At 35.8% G+C, this 21332-nt stretch overlaps 1 protein-coding gene across 1 annotated transcript in view; it reads left to right on the forward strand.

Annotated features, from left to right (window-relative positions):
- The window catches only part of RNGTT (RNA guanylyltransferase and 5'-phosphatase), a 319479-nt gene that overhangs the window by 16135 nt on the left and 282012 nt on the right, over positions 1-21332 (forward strand). Inside the window, exons 5-6 of the mRNA XM_046006576.1 lie at positions 11647-11722; positions 13002-13242. Of these exons, the coding sequence (XP_045862532.1) occupies positions 11647-11722; positions 13002-13242 (317 nt within the window). The remainder of the gene's footprint in view (positions 1-11646; positions 11723-13001; positions 13243-21332) is intronic.

A 21332-nucleotide genomic window follows, 5' to 3' on the forward strand; every position in this document is an offset into this window, starting at 1 on the left:
CCTAGAAATCCAGTTTTTTGGTTTTTTTTTTTTTTTAAAACAAGGATCTTAGGTGACTTTTTATGCACACTTAAATTTGAGAGCTGCTATCAAAAATTAAAATGTGTTCTCTATCAGCGATAATTGTTCCTGCTGCTATTAATGAGTGCTTTTTCTTTTCTTTTTTTTTAATATTTTATTTATTTATTTGACAGAGAGAGAGAGAGAGATCACAAGTACGCAGAGAGGCAGGCAGAGAGAGAGGGGGAAGCAGGCTCCCCGCTGAGCAGAGAGTCCAATGCGGGGCTCGATCCCAGGACCCTGAGATCATGACCGGAGCTGAAGGCAGAGGCTTAACCCACTGAGCCACCCAGGAGCCCCTAATGAGTGCTTTTTCTTTGACTGGGAGACATGATGGGAAACGATGAATGAAGAAATGAATGAATATAATCCTCATAATAACTGTATAGTATGGGGTGTTATCCCCCTTTTACAGATAAGAAAACTAAGTCTCAGAGAAACTAGTTTGCCCATGGTCACACATGTAATATTTATTTAAGCCAGGTTTTCAATCCAGTTTCTGACTTCAAAGTTTAGATCTCTAAGTTGTTGCTTCCTTGGTGTCTAGATTAACTCATGAAAATGTAAAAGAATTTCTGTACTATAAAACATAACAAACAGAGCAAAAGGATTATTTGATAAATTTGGACAAATATTTGGAGCATATGACAGATTAAAAATATATACAAAGAGGGGCACCTGGGTGGCTCAATTGGTTAGCATCTCTTGATTTCAGCTCAGGTCATAATCTTGGGGCTGTGAGATCGAGCCCTGCATCTGGTTTAGCACTCAGCAAGGAGTCTACTTGTCTCTCTCCCTCCCCCTGCTTGCTCCCTTTTTCTCTCTCTTAAATCTATCGATAAGTAAAATCATAAAAAATATATGTACAAAGAGATTTTATAATCCAGCTGGCAAAATATGAAATACAATGAAAATGCAACTTATAAAAAATATGTAAGAAATATATAAAAATAAAATACAAATAACCAAGAAACATGAAAACAATTTTTTCGTTTATTAATCAGAGATGCAGTTAAAATATAGTTGTTACTTCCCCCTTCAAATTGGAAAGATTTAAAAAATTACAATGTCAAGGATTGGATACATTGGGTGCACTCAGACATTGTTATTCAGAGCGTTAATTGGTACTACTTCTTTGGAGGGACAATATGGTGATATTTTTCAAGGTCTTTATAAGTGTTTATATACTTTGACTTATGAAGACTACATCTAAGAATTCATTTTAAGGAAGTAGAGATGGACATAAAAATTTATGTGAAAGGAATTTCAGCACAGCTTCACTTGTAATAAAAACTGGGAACAGTTTACATATCTGATAAAGCAGGTCATTTATAGAGTATGCAACTATATTTAACAGAAGAACAGTAACAAAGGAATATATGCCATACAGTATTGTGATGTGTATGTGTGTATATATTTATACATTCACAAGAATATATGTAACAAGTACACATATATATGCATATATTTAGATGTGCAGCCAAAAGATATGCAGCCTAAACTAGCATTGTGGCCTTTATTTGAGTGACAGCTGTTTTCTCATTTCAGAGAAATCATTGTAGGGGTAGATGCTAAATGTATTTGAGGAATTCAGAAGAGGGCAATAAGTCTTAACTTTCAGAAACAGATGTCATGATTTTAGAAAGATTAACATTCCCAGATTTAGGAAAAGAAGTTGACCCTTGTTATAAATTGTCCAGTTGTATTGTTGGAGTTATTTTTATATAGTTGATGTATTTAAATCAGTTGCAGTCAACATTTATTCTTAATGTCCAGATTGCTCCAATTTGGAGCAGTGGGAGCAATGGGAGACCTTTCAAGTTGGTTTGATATCACCCATTAATCTTTGATGGTTTTCTTGTTTTCTGGCACATGATGTTTTCCAGACCTGGGAATCCGTTATTTCTCTAAGGAGATTGGTTCCTTTTAGTGGTTTCTATTTAGAAAATAATATTTAGAGGGGCACTGGGTGGCTCAGTGGTTTAAGCTGCTGCCTTCGGCTCAGGTCATGATCTCAGGGTCCTGGGATCGAGTCCCGCAATGGGCTCTCTACTCGGCAGGGAGCCTGCTTCCCTCTCACTCTTTCTGCCTGCCTCTCTGCCTACTTGTGATCTCTCTCTGTCAAATAAATCAATAAAAAATCTTAAAAAAAAAGAAAATAATATTTAGAGATAACCTAGGTGTTAGAGACCATTCCATAATTAAACACATTAGCATTTCTGCGGTTAAACATATGAATATTCATTTATACTAAGTGGGAAAAATAGACTATAAATAAATGCCACATTAGTTCAGGTCAGGTTTTGTCCTCAAATTATTTACCAAGAACCTTAATCTTTTTAGAGCATTTTAAAAAATTATAATTACAAGTAAGAGATTCTGGAACTATAGTGCATTTGTTTGCATGTGCCAAAGTAACTGTCTTGAGAATAAGAATTTTGTGGGGGTGGCTGGATGGCTCCGTGGGTTAACACTCTGCCTTTGGCTCAGGTCATGGTCTCAGGGTCCTGGGATCAAGCCCCGCATTGGGCTCTAGCCCCGCATTGGGCTCTCTGCTCAGCAGGGAGCCTTCTTTCCCCTCTCTCTCTGCCTACTTGTGATCTCTCTCTGTCAAATAAATAAAAATAAATAAATAAATAAAATAATAACAAAAAATAATAAATATAAAAATAATAAATAAAAATAAATAAAATCTTTAAAAAAGAGTTTTATGGACTGGAGAAATTTAAAAAAATCTGTTAAAGGAGAAACAGCTGATTTGGTAAATGATAGACTATATAATAGATATGTAACTGATGCCTCTAGTTAATTTGGGTGTTTCCAATTATAAATATTGTAACCAATTTGTGACTATGTATTTTCATGAGTAGCATATGTTATTTTGGTAAAAAACTTTTTTTTGGTTTAATAAAAATATTTAAGATAACTTGGCATATAATAAGTTCTTAATAATTGTTAGTTTCCTTTTTCTGTTCTTATTTTTGTTCCTTTAGATCAGGGTGTATCAACCTCAGAACTACTGACATTTTGAGCTGGATAATTCTTTATTTTGGAGGGTTCTCCTATGCTTTGTAGTGTGTTTTAACAGCATCCCTGGCCTCTACCCACTTGATACTAGTGACACCCCACCAGTTGTGACAATTAAAAATGTCACCTGACATTGTCAGATGTCCTCTGGGAAGAAGCACTGATTTAGACTGATCAGATAAGTTTTTTTGATCCTAAAAATTAGTTTATCTGACTAGTGAGATAGAAAGGAAATTATGTATGTTGAAAGAAGGCTTTATTTAAAAGGATATGCTTCAACTAAGCTTTTATAAATCACCTCTTCCTAGTATATATATCCAGGATGTATGTTTCTGTTGTTATAGCTCATCTTTCTCTCCTTTGCTGGGAGATTGTTTCTTCTCTCTCTCTCTCTTTTTTTTGGAAAGATTTTATTTTTAAGTAATCTCTATAGCCAACATGGGGCTTGAACTTACAACTCCAAGATCAAGAGTTGAATGCCCTACATACTAAGCCAGTCAGGTGCCCACCCCTGTTTCTTCATTTGATTTGATTTTTAAAGAATTGTGGTTTTCCCTTAATATATATATTAGTGTTAATATGTATATTAGTGTTAATATGTTGGGGGCAGCTGTGTGGCTTAGTTGTTGAGTGTCTGCCTTTGGCTCCGGTAATAATCTCAGGGTCCTGGGACAGAGCTTTACATCAGGCTCCCTGCTCAGTGGGGAGCTGGCTTCTCCCTGTCTCACTCCCCCTTCTTGTGTTCCCTCTCTCACTGTCTCTCTCTCTCTCTCTGTCAAATAAATAAATAAAATCTTTAAAAAATATTTTTCGACATGCTATATAAATTTTATTGTATTAGCTTATCTAGAAAATGAGTTTTTCTAGGTAAATTTTCAAATTTGAATAAGAAGTTGACTTAAAATAGTTAATAGTGAGAAAAAAAATAGTTAATAGTGAGTTAATCTTTAGATACAAACTCTGCTTTATTGCCACTAGGTGGACCCATTCTCTTAATGAACTGAGGAAAACTGAAAAATGTTCTTTTTTTAAAAACATTTAAGACCTGTTATACTAAACTTGTAGTTAATGGATTTTTTTTTTTAACAACAAATACATGATCTTCGATATTTTTCTGCAGAGATTTGCTTTCATGAAGTTTTTATAACTATATTTTAGTTTAAAACTCCAGTCATCTATTAGTGGTTTAAATTATAATAAGACTAAAACTTTATGTATTTATATAACAAGGAATATTAAAAGAGCTGTGGTATGGGGCGCCTGGGTGGCTCAGTGGGTTAAAGCCTCTGCCTTCGGCTGAGTCGTGGTCCCAGGGTCCTGGGATTGAGTCCCGCATCGGGCTGTCTGCTCAGCAGGGAGCCTGTTTCCTCCTCTCTCTCTGCCTGACTCTCTGCCTACTTGTGATCTCTCTCTCTGTCAAATAAATAAATAAAATCTTAAAAAAAAAAAAAGAAAGAGCTGTGGTACTTTCTTAATTTTATGTTTCATCACATGATGTAATCACTTAATTAACAATTATTCTTACATTTTCTAGTCATAAAAATATCTTGCTAGAGTAAAACTTAGAATGAAAAACAGTAGTGGTTTAGGTGAGAAACATTTTTACCTTAGAATATTTGTTGCTTAAATTGGTCTGAAATATAAAGCAGAAGGAAAATTTACATGTTTGGTTTAGATTCATGGTGTGCAAAAATGTCTGTTTATAGCTAACTTTGTAATTTTTGAGGTCCCTTTCCTTAAAAGCAATGGCGATAATAGAATTTATAGTTTCATGATTACAGTCATTTATTTCTAAGGGGTATCTTTTCCTGTTCGAGGTTGAGCTGTTTTTATCTCTTTAGAAACTTATTTCAGTTGTATCATTTTTGTCAATTATTGTCAACCTCTGTGACTTAACCAGGTTTTTCTCAGACTGTAAACATAGGAAACATATCTAAGCCTCTTATATTAAATGATAACCCTCCCCAAATCCCACACCTTTCTTCTTGTTTTATATTTCCCCTTCTGCTTCCCAGCTGATTTTTTGAAAGATAGGTACTTGAATTCACTTATTCCCATTCACTACATCGCAATCTGGAGTCCTCCCTGTGCACTCTTACACAAATAGTGACTTTCACTTCTAATTGTGACATTTAAACAGTTAAAACAGTCATGTCTTGAAACTTTTTGTTGTTGTTGTTGTTGTTGTATGTGACTCCATGTTCTCTTTGTTTTCTTGACCCCATGGCTTTTATTCTTAGTCTTTTTTTATAAATAGTTTTCCCCCCTTACTTATTCTTGAAAGGTTGGTTTTCTTCTGATTTCATTATTAATTTTCGTCTCTTAATTTTTATATACCCATTCTTAGTGATCTTATCTGTACCCCAGCCCTCTTTCCTAGTTCAGTATGTGATGATTATTCTTTAATCTGCAGCTCTAGCCAGCTCTCCACCTCTCTGTGAAGCTCTTTGCTATTTTTTCCCCAAATACTTGAAGTCCCAGAAGAACCTTAAACTCATCATCACCAACTGTACTCATTACCATGCCTATAAGACTGATGTAACTCTTGTACTTCCTGAGCTGGTAAATGTTGCCACTGCCCACTTAGCCACATCAGAAACCAGAGATTCCTTGTACGTCTTTTCTCTCTGTGTTGCTGGTCATTCACCCCTCATATTGGAGATTCTGCCTTAAATGTCTCTTTGGTCTGCCTCCCCTCATTACCACTAACATTATGACCCTTGACACTCAGACCCTTATCTCACATCTAAATTACTGGAATGGCTTCCTTACTGTTTTTCTTGCCTTTGTTGTTGCTTCCTCTCTGTCTTCAGTTGAGCTGCAGTTGGAGTGGGTTATTTATTTATTCTTAAAACATTTATTTAGTATGTATGTATGTGCATATGTATGTATGTAAGTAATCTCTACACTCAGAATGGGGCTCGAACCCATAACCTTGAGATCAAGAGTTGCATGCTCTTCAGACTGAGCCAGCCACATGTCCCTGGAGTGTTTTTTAAAAAAACATGATAATTTTATTGCCATGCTTAAAAATTTTTAATATCTCTCCATTGCCCTTATACTGTCTTTAGTATGGTACACAGTTTTCTTCAGGATATTGTCCTTCTCACTGCCTCCCAACTGCATTTGGTATTACTTTCTTATTATACTCCATGTTATAGCCATTCTGATTCATTTATAGTTTTGCCATATGTGGTGTTTTGATTCATGCATATTTTTGTTTGCACAGATTGCTCCTGTCTGTAGTTCCTTTATATCCTTGTTAATTGGGTGTTGTTCATTGACTAAGGTTTTTATTCTAAATATTAATGATTATTTACTATGAATATTTGGTGTAGTTGATGATAACTCTACGATACTGGTTTTCAATTTTTTTTTTTTTAAGTAGCAAAAACCTTTTTTGGAAAGAAATCTTACAGTGTTACATAAATGAGATGAAAATATACTTTTATTTGTATACCTTTAAAAATGTATCAAAAAATAAAAATGTATCGGAGTTACATTTTTTATAGTCAGTTGTTAAAAACAAGTGTTTGGAATTTTTTTTTTAAAGATTTTATTTATTTATTTGACAGAGAGAGATCACAAGTAGGCAGAGAAGCAGGCAGAGTGAGAGGAAGAAGCAGGCTCCCCGCTAAGCGGAGAGCGCGATGCAAGGCTCGATCCCAGGACCCTGGGGTCATGACCTGAGCCGAAGGCAGAGGCTTTAACCCACTGAGCCACCCAGGCGCCCCTGGAATATGTTTTTAATGCCTATTGCAGACTTATATCAGCATCTCACTTTAACTTCTAGGATTTTTTTTTTTTTTTTTTTTAAGAATTTATTTTATTTGGGGGCGCCTGGGTGGCTCAGTGGGTTAAAGCCTCTGCCTTCTGCTCAGGTCATGATCCCGGGGTCCTGGGATCGAGCCCCACATCGGGCTCTCTGCTCCGCGGGGAGCCTGCTTCCTCCTCTCTCTCTGCCTGCCTCTCTGCCTAGTTGTGATTTCTCTCTGTCAAATAAATAAAATATTTAAAAAAAAGAATTTATTTTATTTATTTATATGAGAGAGAGCACGAGCAGGGAGAGAGGCAAAGGGAGAAGTAGAAACAGATCTTCCATTGAGCAGAGAGCCTGACACAGGGCTCCATCCCAGGACCCCAAGTTTATGACCTGAGCCGAAGGCAGATGCTTAACTGACTGAACCACCCAGGTGTCCCTCACTTTATTAACTGGATTTAAAAACAGTCATCATTATTGAGGTATATAATGAGCTGCATTCATTTAACATGTACAGTTTAATGATGTAGATACCCATGAAACTACAACCAAGGTTCAGAGCATTTGAATCTTATGCCCCTTTGTGTTCAGCCTCTCTTCAACCCTTAGTTACAGATTAGGCAATCATTTCCTACCTTCTGTCACTATAGATTAATTTGGATTTTTTAGAAATTGTTTTAATTGAAATATATTTGACATATGAAATTGTGGAAATTTAAGTTTACAACATGTTAATTTGATATATTTATACATTGTAATATGATTGCCATTGTAGCAATAATTAGCACCTCTATCATGTTACATAATTTTTTTTTTTTAGTGGTTGGAATAGTTAAGTTGTTTCTTCTCAGGTTTGATGAGCGAAATACAGTATTGTTGTTTATATTCGCTATGCTGTACATTAAATCTCTAGCTCTTACTACTCATTGCAAATTTGTTTTAATTAATTTATTTAAATTTGTTTAAATTTAAATAACTGTCCTATACCTCCTTCCCACCCCCATTTCCTGGTAACCACTGTTTTACTCTTCTGATTTTATGAGTCTGCTTCTTTAAATTTCACAGGTAAGTAATATCATACTGTACTTGTTTGTTTTCTTTCTCTTATTTAGCATAATATGTCAAGGTTCATCTGTGTTGTTGTAAATGGCAGAATGTTCTTTCTCTTGACTAAAGTTCCATTACATGCACACCGCCCCCCCCCCCCCATCTTATATATTCCTTCATCCATTGATGGGTGCTTAGGTTTTTCCATATCTGGGCTATTGTCAGTAATGCTGCAATAAACATGGAAGTGCATATATCTCAATATTCTATTTTCATTTCCTTTGGATGCATATCCAGAAGTGGAATTTCTAGATCATATAGTAGAAGTATTTTTAATTTTTGAGGAACCTCCATGTTTTCCATAGTGGTTGAACCAATTTACATTCCCACCAACAGTGTAGGAGAGTTCCCCTTTCATCACATCCATGCAATACTTACCTCTTGTTGTCTTGGTGATAACCATTTTAACAGGTGTGAGGTGATATCTCATTGTGGTTTGGATTTATATTTCCCTGATGATTAGTGATGTTAAGTATCTTTTAATATACCCATTGGCCATTTTGATGTCTTTAGAAAAATGCCTTAGAGATCCTATGGCCATTTTGAAATTGGCTTGTTTTTTTGTTAATGGGTTGTATGAGTTCCTTATATATTTTGGTTATTAGTCCCTGATATAATGTATGGTTTGCACAGTTTCTCTCCCATTCTGTAGGTTCCCATTTCATTTCATTTCATTTATTTATTTGGGCAGAAGCTTTTAAGTTTGATGTAGTTTCATTTGTTGATGTTTGGTTGTTTGTGCTTTTGGTGTCATATCCAAAAAATCATTGGCAAGATCAGTGTAGAGTAGTTTTTCCCCTACATTTTTTTCTGGAGTTTTATGGCATTGGGTCTTATGTTTAAGTCTTTGATCTGTTTTGAGTTAATTTTTGTGAATAGTGTAAGATAGGGGTCCAGGTTTATTGTTCTGCATGAACATCATTTGTTGAAGAGACTGTCATTCCCCATTCAGTGTTCTGGGTTCCCTTATTGAATATTAGTTCACTGGATATGCAGGAGTTTAATTCTAGGTTCCCTGTTCTATTCCATCAGTCTATATGTCTGTCTTTATACCAGTACCATACTGTTTTAATCACTACAGTTTTGTAGTATAATTTGAAGTCAGGAAGTATGATGCTTCCAATTCTGTTATTTTTCATAAGACTGCTGTGGCTATTCAGGGTCTTTCATGTTTCCATACACATTTTTGCATATTATAGATTTTATGTAAAAGAAATTTATATATATGGACTTTTTGTTTTTTTGTTTTCTGCTTTCACACAGATTTTGAAATCATCCTCATTGTATTTATTAGTAATTCATTCATTTTTATGGCTGAATACTAGTTATTGAATGGATATACTACATATTTATCCCTTCACCTGATGGTTGATATTTGGAGTGTTTGCACTTTTTGGCCATTATAAATAAAGTTGCTGTGGACATTAATCTTTATGTATGTCTTTGCACATATATTTTTATTTTTCCTCAGTAAATAATTGGATTAGAATGTCTGGGTCATTTGATGTAGATGTGTGTTTAACTTTTTAAGAAATTGCCAAACTGTTTTCTAAAGTGATTGTGTTATTTTATATTTCTACCAGCAGTGCATGAGGGTTTCAATTCCTCTATAACCTCGCTTACATATGACATTGTTAGTCTTTTTGATTTTATCTATTTTAATTGGTGTGTAGGGGATTGCATTGTGATTTTCATTTGCATTTTAATGATAATGATATTGACTGTCTTTTCATGTACTTCTTGATCACTTACACACATTCTTTTGTAAAGTGTCTTGAAATCTTTTGCGTAGTTTTAAAAATATTAGGTGTTTATTTTATTACTGAGTTGTATGAGTTATTTATATATTCTGGATAGAAGTTCTTTATTAGATATATGTAATGAAAATATATTCTGTGGCTAGATTTTTTTTTTCCTTCCTTTCTTTTTTTTCTTTTTAGAGGAAGAGAGAGCTAGGGGAGGAGAAGAGGGAGAGAGAGCCTCTTAACCAGGCTCCACACCCAACATGCAATCCGATGTGGGGCTCGATTTCAGGACCCTGAGATCATGCTCTGAGCCAAAATTAAGAGTCAGGATACTTAGCGACTGAGCCACCCAGGCATCCCCTTGTGTTTTTATTTTCTCAATGACATCTTTCAAAGAGCAAACATTTACCTTTATGAAGTAGCACTATTTATCAATATTTCCTTTTATTTCATGTTTTATCTGAGAAGTCTTTTCCTGCACTAAGGTTGCAAAGATTTTCTTCCATATTGTCTTCTAGAAATTTTGTAATTCTTTTAGTTTATTTATGTATTTGATTTTGGTTGCCCTTTATTAGGATGCTTTATATACAAAGAGAAGAGTAGTTTGTTAAGATACAGTCTTAAATATCGAGATATCTTTCCATTAAACAGAGATAATAGGAAAAGCTTCATTTTCGATGTTTGTAGGATAGTGACTTAAGTAATGTCACGTTAATAATGTCAACCAAACTATTTTAATTACTTCTTCAAAGTAGTTAAAATGATTTAAAAATGCAGTCATTTTTGGAATTTATGAAGCTCATTTGCAGCTTTTCAAAATATAGAGGTAGGACTGCACTTGAATATGTACTGAAAAAAGGTTTAAGAAAAAATTCTTTTTCTCAGGTTTTTCTCCTGCAAGTTTATTTTACCTTTTTAAAGAGTTATTTATTTAAGGGAGAGAGAGTGGCAAGGAGGGGCTGAGGGAGAGAGAAAGAAAGTCTTAGGCAACCTCCACACATAGCACAGGGCAGGATGTGGAGCTTGATCTCAAGACCATGAGATCATGACCTGAGCTGAAACCAGCAGTCCAACTGACTGAGCCATCCAGCTGCTCCCTGAAGGTTTGTTTTAAATATTTTAAAATAACGTAAAGACATTGTCAGTTTCTAAGAGAACGTCAAAGTAGTTTTATTTTTATTGTACTATGTATATATCCATCAATTATTTTAGACCCAGTCAAGTGTTGTGTGTGTGTGTGGTTTGATAAAAACACTTTCTTATTTAAAGTGCTTGGATTCCTCTTTTTTTTTTTTTTCTTTGAAGATTTATTTTTCATTTGAGAGAGAGAGAGCAAGAGAGTGGGCACAAAGGGAGAGGGAGAAGCAGATTCCCCGCAAGCAGGGAGCCCGATGTGGGACTCTATCCCAGGACCTTGGGATCATAGCCTGAGCCGAGGGCAAACGCTTAACTGACTGAGCCATCCAGACATCCTTAAAGTGCTTGGAATCCTTTAGTTTTAAGAGAAATCTTTAGACTTTAGAAGTGATTTGTAACCAGTATATACTAAACTTCTTGCTAGTGAGATAAATTAGATTCTAAGAACTTAAACTGACCAGTTACTAAGCTATAAGAGAGAGCCAGGTTTTTAAAAATGTAGTTATTTACGAGCGCCTGGATGGCTCAGTGGGTTAAAGCCTCTGCCTTCAGCCCAGGTCATGATCCCAGCATCCTGGGATCCAGTCTCGCATCGGGCTCTCTGCTCACAGGGAGTCTGCTTCCCTCTCTCTCTGCCTGTCTCTCTGCCTACTTGTGACCTCTGTCTATCAAATAAATTTAAAAAAAATTAAAAATGTAGTTATTTTATAAAGTCATTAAAATGTTTTGCTTACAGTTTGTAATTTTAAAGTCAAATGTGGCTTTTGAAGTGATATTTTAGTTTTAAACCAAAGCTACTTTATTTTCTAGGTGTTCATTGTACCCATGGTTTCAATCGCACTGGTTTCCTCATATGTGCCTTTTTGGTGGAGAAAATGGATTGGAGGTATTGTTTCTTGTTATAATGGAAGAAGATTAGTAATTGATAAAGAATTTTATCGATTTTTTTTTTTTTTTTAGTTTTAGCATTTTTATACTGTCAAATTTTTGGTGAAGTCCTGATTAATAATATTTAAAGTGGTTTTCATTTTAGACTTTATTATTCTTAGAATATCATTTATTACCTGGTGTTTTGTTCTAAGTAGCATTTTAGTTGAATGTTTGTGGATATTTATATAGTATATATTTTCTTTTCCAGATTTTTTTCATATATTCCAGAATTATCAGAGACAAGTTTACTAAAAATCTTTTTTTTATATTCACCTTTGGAAGTTACTATTATTGTTCTTTTTTCTTTTCTTTTTTAAAGAACCTAGCTCATGCCCAACGTGGGGCTCAAATTTACGACCCTGAGGTCAAGTTGCATGCTCTAATTACTAAATCAGCCAGATGCCCCTTGTTCTTTTCATTTTTAATAATACTTTTATTTTTTATAGCTCCTGAATATTAGGAAAAACCTGCAATGGTATATGGAGAAGGTGTTTTGGGGACAGTTACTGTGTATGAACCAATCAAGTAAACATGTCTTTATTGAAGTATCTTTTTAGATCCTGAGAGATTAGAACCTTTGTTGCCTCAAATTCCTGGGCAAATGGGATATTACTACCTGAATTTTCTTGTTTACTGATTGAGGGTCATTTTTGTTTATAAAGCCTCAACACAGTAGGTCCTTCTCTGAATATAATCAGTTGAAGTACACATATTGTGTTCTCTTCACTCATCCTCTGGTTCTCTACTGCATGCTCTTCTAGCTCTGCCTTTCTGGCCTTTGAGGTGCTTTTGACAGTAACCCCAGACTCGTCAGTGTGTGCTTTAACCTCTCTTTGATGACCTTTGTTCTTTTTATCAGGTCTGTTGAAAGTTCTTAAAAGCTAGCGTGCTTTTACTTATTCATATTGGCGTTCACATTTCTTTGATTTCCCTTAGAGTCCAATCTCAACCTTCAAGCCTTTATATACATTTTTCACAGACTTTACCAAGCTCTCTTCTCTTCTGTACAGTCATTGCAGCTTACCTCTAGGGCGTAGGGATTATCCATGTACCTTGTATTAAAGCTGTTTCAGGTTTGTCCTTTAGTAGATTGAATGCCTTGGGCCTGGGGAATATGATTTGTCCATTTTGTAAACCTATACCGACTTCCTTTGGTGACTGAAATAGAATGAGTTTTGATAAATCTGCATAAATGAAGAGAAGTGAGGAAATTCCATGGTGTTTGTTTTCCATAGTATTGAAGCAGCAGTTGCTACTTTTGCTCAAGCCAGACCACCAGGAATTTATAAAGGTGATTATTTGAAAGAACTTTTTCGTCGTTATGGTGATATAGAGGAAGCACCACCCCCACCTCTATTGCCAGATTGGTGTTTTGAGGATGATGAAGATGAAGATGAGGATGAGGATGGAAAAAAGGAATCAGAACCTGGGTCAAGTGCCTCCTTCGGCAAAAGGAGAAAAGAACGGTTAAAACTGGTAATGTTTAAAAATATTATAGTCTTTATTTCTTCTGAAAGCTTATTGAGATTTATGTATTTGTTTAGCTAGATTTTAAAGTTATTTCATTCTGGCTGTTTCTAAAGATTCTTGATAGCCATGAGTCTGCCTTTTCTATGAGTCTGCCTTTTCTATGGGAAAAGCTTGTTAATAAGTTCATTTAGTTTTTGATTCTTAGGTAAACCAAAGAACTCTTACATATTAGATTGAGAACTTACTATTTTTTTGCAAAGTATTGGAAGATTCCAACTACATAGTGAAATTTTTTTACTGATGCTTTACAAAATTGTCACATAGTTAAAATAACTTTCCATATAAATTTTGCTCCTTCCCATGGTTGGTATTTTTATATTTTCTATAACATTGAACTGAGAAGACTCTTCTATGGACAACTCTCATTAAAAGGGCTAACAAAAACCGTTAGGAATTGTTTTCTTGGGAGGACAGGAGAGATACTGAGAAGAAAAGTACTGATTGTACTTGTACACACACAAGTATATGGTACAGGCTGAAGGGAAAAGTTAGGGAAAGTGTGGAGATAATTAAATGTTAATGAAGTAATAAATAAGGAATGTGAGATATCATAGTTGAGCAGTAAAGACTACAACTCATTTATTAGTAGGCAGTGATTCACAGGCAAGGAAGAAAATGCCTTATTTTTATGTAAATCGAATGATGTAGTTATTTGAGCTTTTTAGAAAATAGTTCCTTGCTTGGAAAACATTTTAATATGTATTTACACATTTCAAACTTCAAGACTTTGAGACCACTGAAAAGTGTTAATTGCTTTGAAACAGAAATAATTTAAAAAGTAACGTATTTTCTTAGTCTAACTCATTGATTATTGAATCACATATCTAGAAAAATATGAATCACATTCTAAGGAAACGCTAATAGCATAACATAACATAGCGTAGATGATTACCTTTTTTTTTTTTTTCATTGACTGAAGAGTTTATTTATGTCATAGCCTTGGCATAGCCTTTTTTTTTTTTCATATAGCATTTTATTTATTTTTTCAGCGTAACAGTATTCATTGTTTTTGCACAACACCCAGTGCTCCATGCAAAACGTGCCCTCCCTATTACCTACCACCTGTTCCCCCAACCTCCCACCCCCGACCCTTCAAAACCCTCAGGTTGTTTTTCAGAGTCCATAGTCTCTTATGGTTCGCCTCCCCTTCCAAATTTTTTTTTTTATAAACATATAATGTATTTTTATCCCCAGGGGTACAGGTCTGTGAATCGCCAGGTTTACACACTTCACAGCACTCACGATAGCACATACCCTCCCCAATGTCCATAACCCCCTCCTCCTCTCCCAATCCCACCTCCCCCCAGCAACCCCAGTTTGTTTTGTGAGACTAAGAGTCATTTATGGTTTGTCTCCCTCCCAATCCTTCTTATAGTATCATTTTTGTAAGGAAATTCATCTATATTTTTTAAAAATAGTGTTAAGCATGAGCATATGCTAATGTGTTTTTGCATTACAATATAATATTTGAATGTGTAAAAGAGCTTAAAGCAAAGAGTTACTGTTTCGCAAAATGTGCTAAAGTTTGCAGGGTTTTTTCCCTCCCAGCAGAAGGGGTTTTAAAAAATGACATTTATTTTATAATATCAAGTACCATTAAATCTCTGTAGTGGCAGAAGAGCTTCAGCAGCATTAAGAGAAACATAGCCAAGATGGGCATGTTTCTTTAGGGAAAATAAAGGACATTTAAAATAAAATCCCCGGGTGCCTGGGTGGCTCAGTCATTAAGCGTCTGCCGTCTGCTCAGGTCATGATCCCAGGACTCATGATCCTAGAGTCCTGGGAACGAGCCCTGCATCGGGCTCCCTGCTCGGTCCGTTTCTCCCTCTCCCACTCCCCCTGCTTGTGTTCCCCCTCTTGCTGTGTCTCTCTCTGTCAAATAAATAAATAAAATCTTGAAAAAAAGTCCCCATTTTAGTTTTTCCTCTTTTGTTTTGTCAGTTACTAAGAGCAGTGTTTTAAAATTTCCCCCTATGGGGAAGCCTGGGAGACACAGTTGATTAAGTGTTCATCTCTTGATTTTGGCTCAGGTCGTGATTTCCAGGTTGTGAGATAGAGCCCCTCGTTGGGCTCCATGCTGGGCATGGGCCTACTTGGGATTCTTTCTCTCCTGCTCCCCCTGCCCTCTCCCCCACCAAATACCCGAATATGATTGTGGATTTATCTCTTTCTCCTTCTAGTTCCATCAAGTTTTGCTTTATTATTTTTTTTTTTCCATTTTATTTATTTTTTCAGCGTAACAGTATTCATTCTTTTTGCACAACACCCAGTGCTCCATGCAAAACGTGCCCTCCCCATTACCCACCACCTGTTCCCCCAACCTCCCACCCCTGACCCTTCAAAACCCTCAGGTTGTTTTTCAGAGTCCATAGTCTCTTATGGTTCGCCTCCCCTCCCCAATGTCCATAGCCCGCTCCCCCTCTCCCAATCCCACCTCCCCCCAGCAACCCCCAGTTTGTTTTGTGAGATTAAGAGTCATTTATGGTTTGTCTCCCTCCCAATCCCATCTTGTTTCATTTATTCTTCTCCTATCCCCCTACCCCCCCATGTTGCTTTATTATTTTGAGGTGATATTATTTAGTTTATACAAATGTGTGTAAAGGATTATTAAATCTTAACTGTATCTTCACTTTTAGCATTAAAAATATCTAATGTTAGTATGATTGACTCCCCAGGCATTCTTTTGGATAGTGTTAGTATGTATTATCTTTTTTCTATCCTTTTGCTTTCAGACTTTATTTATCTTTTATTTAAGGTATGTCTGCATTGCATTGTTGGGTTTTGTTTATCCAGTGACTAGTTTTTGCTTTATTGGAGTATTTGGTACATGTGCACTTATTTTACTGATAGAGTTAGATTTAAAACTTACGGTCTTAATTCCCCTGCCATGATATGCTCCTTTTTATCTTCTTTCTTGCCTTCTTTATGCTAATTGTTTTTATATCACCCCAAGCCATTGCTTGTTAGTTATACATTCTTTTACTATTCTTTTACTGGTTAGTCAAGATTTCAGTATGTATCTTTGACTTGTTAAAGTCTGGTATATTTTAGTACTTTTGCCACTTTTTAAACAATGCAAGAATCCTAAAACCTTTGGTTGCGTTTACCTCTTCCTGCCTTTTTACTATTGTGTATCTTCATTCTATGAGTATTTTAAACCCCATAAGGCGACATCATCATCATCATCATCATTTTATACAGCAAATATTCATTAGATAAACCCACAAATTTATCCTTTCTGGTGCTCGTCTTTCTTTCATGTATTTTTGTGGTTCCAATGGGATAGTTTTTCTTCTAACTGAAGAGTTCCCTTTAGTATTTTCTTTCTTGTGAGTCTGCTGCAACACATTCTCTCAGTCTCTGTGTAAAAATGTCTATTTCTTGCCATCATTTGAAGAATGTTTGTTTTGGTTATAGAATTTTGGCCTGGCACTTTGAAGGTATCATTCCATAATCCATTTCTATTAAGAAGTTGCTTCTCTGAAGCTAATTTCTTTTTGTTTTTGGTTTTCAGCAATTTTACTATGATATGGCTATTCAGAGTTTTTTTTGTGTTTATTCTGCTTTCTGTTTATAATGATTCTTGAATCTATGGTTGGATTTGTTGTTTTAGACAATTCTCAGCTATTATCTCTTTGAATAGTGGTTCACATCCATTCTTTTTCTCTTCTGGGACTCACCTAGAAGACGTGTCCCCACCCCCATCCGATTGTCTCTTACGTTCTTTTCTATATTTCCTACTCCCCCCCCCCCCCATTTTCCAATTGGATATTTTCTTCTGACCTCTTTCTTCCAGTTTACTAATCCCACTTTAGCTTTATCTGAGTTGATGTTCAATTTATCCATTACGTAATTTCAGTTATTTCACTTTTGGAATTTTCATTTGAGTTTTAAAATAGTTTCAGTTCTTTGTTGGAATTCTTCATCTTGTCATTTAGGTTTTTGAATTTATTAATCCCAGTTATTTTAAAGCCTATGTCAGATAACTAATTGATGTGGATCTCTTCTGGATCTTTAGTTTTTCTTCTTTTGAATTCTAGTTGATTGTTTATTTTTTGTCATGCCTGCATATTTCTGCTTCTTAGTCATTATGAATGAAAAATTGTGGGAAAAATTTGAGACTTTGCATCATGTTTTCTTCCTTCAGAGAACATTTACTTTTGTTTCTACACAGGGTTAAGAATAGGACATCTTAGCTTAGTCAAGGATTGAATTTTCAGAAACTAGTCTTCAATTTTGGGGAACTGGTCTCTTTTTGGTTCAGCTTGATTCTCAGAGTGGAGCCGTTTGGGCATCCTAACCGAAAGCCTAAATAGGACCCTTCCTCCTTAGTGGCCTGAAACTCCAGTTTTTGTTTCCTTATTCCTGTGATATTACTGAAAGCTGTGTTCAGCCTCTTAGCCTCTTACCTACCATTTTGGAAATAGTGCCCGTAGAGGAAGACCTGTACCAGATGTGTAGCTCCCCTCTCTGGATTCCTTTCCTTCTGAGTTCTTGGCTCTTCAAGTCTTTACTGCCTTTCTACTTCTCCAGTGTCTTCAAACAAGCGCTTTTAACATTTTGTCTAGCTTTTTCTCGTGGCTGCAGAATTGATTTCAGTAACTAGGCACCATTGCCAAAAGCAGAAATCTTTCCTTCTCCTGTTTTGGAGAAAGCAGGAAGGTTTGACTTCAAAGTGGTTAAGTAGTTTTTTCCTCTTTTCAAGTCATAACTGGTAAATTATAAAATTATTAAATATATTTTTTACTTATAAAAGCAGTATACTTACATTAAAGAAAATTTGAAAACAAAAGAAACAACTTATAATTCTTTAACTTTTGTCTTACTACTGGCATTTTGTCATCTTAGAAGAATTTCTTCCCATTTACTTATCTAATTTAAAAGTGTACACAAATGACATAAAGATCAGATTTCTTTATAAAAGTACAAACATCTATAAGTATATAGAGTAAAAAAGTGAAGGTCTTTTTACTCCCTCCCCAACTGCTCTCTTCTTTTTGGTAATTTTTCTAGCTATTTACTCGTCTATGAATTTACATACATATGTTCAGTTTTGACCTTACCTTCTCCACTCCTTCTTAATGTAAATGTATTTTTCTGCAACTTTTTTTTTTTCTTTTTTAACTTGGGTATCTTTTTTTAGTACATTTTTAACTACTTCATTCTGTTTAGGTAATACCAGAGGAAACAGTTTAAATAAAGCAAACAGTATTTCTTTACAAGATGAGAGAAGATATCAGTCCATACAATAATTACAGACTATTATGAAAAAGAACCAATTAGAGATCTTGGAAATGATAATTAAAAAATCCAACAACTCAGTTAGATGGGTTGGATAACAGGTTGAAGGTAGCTGTAGAGGAAATTACCAAGCTGGAGGATTTAGCTAGGAAATTCTTCTTGGATGCAGCATAAAAAGACAAAGAAATGTGAAAAAGTTTAGAGTTCGGTAGTGATTTATATGAATGACTTAACACTATGAAATGTCACAGAGGGGACACATATGAGGATTATTTTCTGTAATGCAGTAGGGCCAGGTCAGATTAGTGATTTTTAAGAAGCTAATGGGAGGTGAGAAGATGGGGACAGAATTGGGAGTCCTCAGTAGGACTCAGCATATGGTTGTACTCACAGCCAAGTTTATTACAGCAATGTACTAAGGATATACAGTTGGATGATAAGGGAAAAAGATAAGTACAGTCTGGTGGATTCTGTATGCAGGCTTTCTTGTGCTCTCTTCTTCCCATGAGGGGTTGTGCAGAGCCCACTGTCTCAGCAGCAATGAAGGTGTAGCAACATGTGTGATGTTACTGCCTAGGAAAGCTCATTTGAGTCTTAGTGGCCAAGTTTTTACTGAAGCCTGGTCACATAGGCAGCCTCTGCATAGTGTGTACCAAAATTTCCAGAATTCCAGAAGGAATGCATTTGTTCAGCATAAGCGGTATTGTTTGTACGAATAGTCTAGGCATGGTGAATCACCTTTATCAGTTGACTAAGGGCACTCTGAGAATCTTGTTCCCAGATGCCAGTCAGGGGCCAACCTTGTAAATAGTCCTGCTGTGTTAACTTTTTTCTGCATACTTGTTCCGACTAGTCATTCAAGTAGTTTAGTTATGATCAAAAAGGGAGAGTAAGGGTGATTGCTTGATGCAGATATAGTCAGAAGAGGCTTTTTAGTATGGAATGAACTCTAGAATATTTATTACTTGTGGATAAGTGACGAGTAGAATCAGTGACCTTGAAAATAAAGGTTGGGGAATAAATGATAGAGTGACGTCTAAGGAAGTGAAAGGGAATGGAGTTCAAAAGCAGATGGAGAAATGGGTCTTCAATAAGTGGAGGAAAAATCTCATCCATAGCACTGAGATTGAGGTTTTTTCCTCAGTGAATTTCAGCTGCATATGTGTGGGACTACAGAAGACCAATGGTAGGTTGATACAAGGTTGGGTATACTTAGTGTGGGTCTGATGGAACGATAAAAGATTGAGGAGTACTGGGGATATTAGGCAAAAATAATTGAAGTAATCAGCTGTCGAGTCTTTGAATAGGAAGTAAGGTCAGGATGGGGGCTGTTAGCCTGAGAAAAGAGAGAAGTGACAGGATTATTAGTCTTGGTAAAATTGATAAGTGAGCATAGTTAGGGTAAAAGAGTTAAGCTGTTTAATGAAATAGGCGGGAGAGTGACATGTTGGAGTTAGATTGTACTCAGTCAGTGTGAGTTGAATTGAGGAATCAAAAGGTGGAGCGGCATGGAATAATGATGACATAACCATGGAGCAGGTTATTGAAGTTAAGCAAAGGTGATGGTCATTGAAAATACAATTACTGAGCTATGAAACCCAAGTTGTTTGATGTGTCCGATTACCTCATGGATGTTGATGTTACCAGTGTAACAATAGAAGTTAGCACAGTGAGAAGTAATATTTTAGATCAATGTGGGGAAATGACCGGAGATGAGTACATGAAGAATAGTGTTTTACTACTTTAGATTCTCTACTTGCAAGTAACAGAAATTAGCGCAAATTAGCTTAAGTAATAAGAGGAAATTGCTGTGAGCATGTGAGTAGGACTCAAACCCAGTAATATAGCCAGATATCAGGAAGGAACTGGAGCCTGGACCTGGAGAACTATTTAGAACCTAGTTTCTGCTCTTTGTTCTTATTTTTTCATTTTTGCTTTTCTCTCCTATTTCTGTCTCTCTCCTTTTGTGTCATTTATCTCACTGGCTTTGTCTTTTAAGAATGGCTCTTTGTTATTCCTTGTTTACCTGGGAGCTTATAATTATCCTATATCTTCTGAACTTACATGTTGTAATTTTAGCCACATGCAGAGACTCTCTGAATCCTAATTCCAGGTTACCAGAAGAGAGAATCCGGTTGGTTCAGATTGAGTTAGTGGTTTGCTTATGCTCCCATCAACTTTGGCTGGAGTGGGATGCTGTCTTGTAATGTTTTGTAGCATGGCTGTTAGGGTCCTGTCTTCACAGCTCTTAAAGAGAGCTGTTGTGCCACCAGCCGCAGTGGATGTCTCCTGTACCACAGTCGAGTGATACAGGTGAATGGAGTTAGTATAAATGGAAATGAAAGAGGAACTTTTGAGAGTCCAGGAGAGCAAGTGAAGATATAGGAGAATGGTTTATACTGTCCCCCATGGGACTTGGGCAGTGGGACAATGAGTAGCTTTTACTTATAAGAGAAGTGGTCTCCTTGGTGAAGAGTTAGTTCTTAGTTAAGACATAAGGGGATAGGGTATTCATGAAAAAGGTTGAGGTAATAGGGTAGGTTATTTATGAAAAAGAGATCCCAGGGTTTATATTGAAACTGTTTGGAAAGGTGATTGGTGATAAGATTAACCAGAGAGAGAGGGCTCCAAAGCAGTGAGGATAGGACCATCAAAGAGGAAAGATGACTGGAGACTTGATTTTGGATGATGTCAACAGTATGGTTGACAGGCATGAGAAGTATAGATAAATGTAATTGGCAAATTAATAGTTGGAAAACTTTCATTTTCCTGTTATTTCCATCTGAGTTGAAGGT

Source organism: Meles meles, chromosome 5, assembly GCF_922984935.1.
Source record: "Meles meles chromosome 5, mMelMel3.1 paternal haplotype, whole genome shotgun sequence".
Lineage (NCBI taxonomy): Eukaryota > Metazoa > Chordata > Mammalia > Carnivora > Mustelidae > Meles > Meles meles.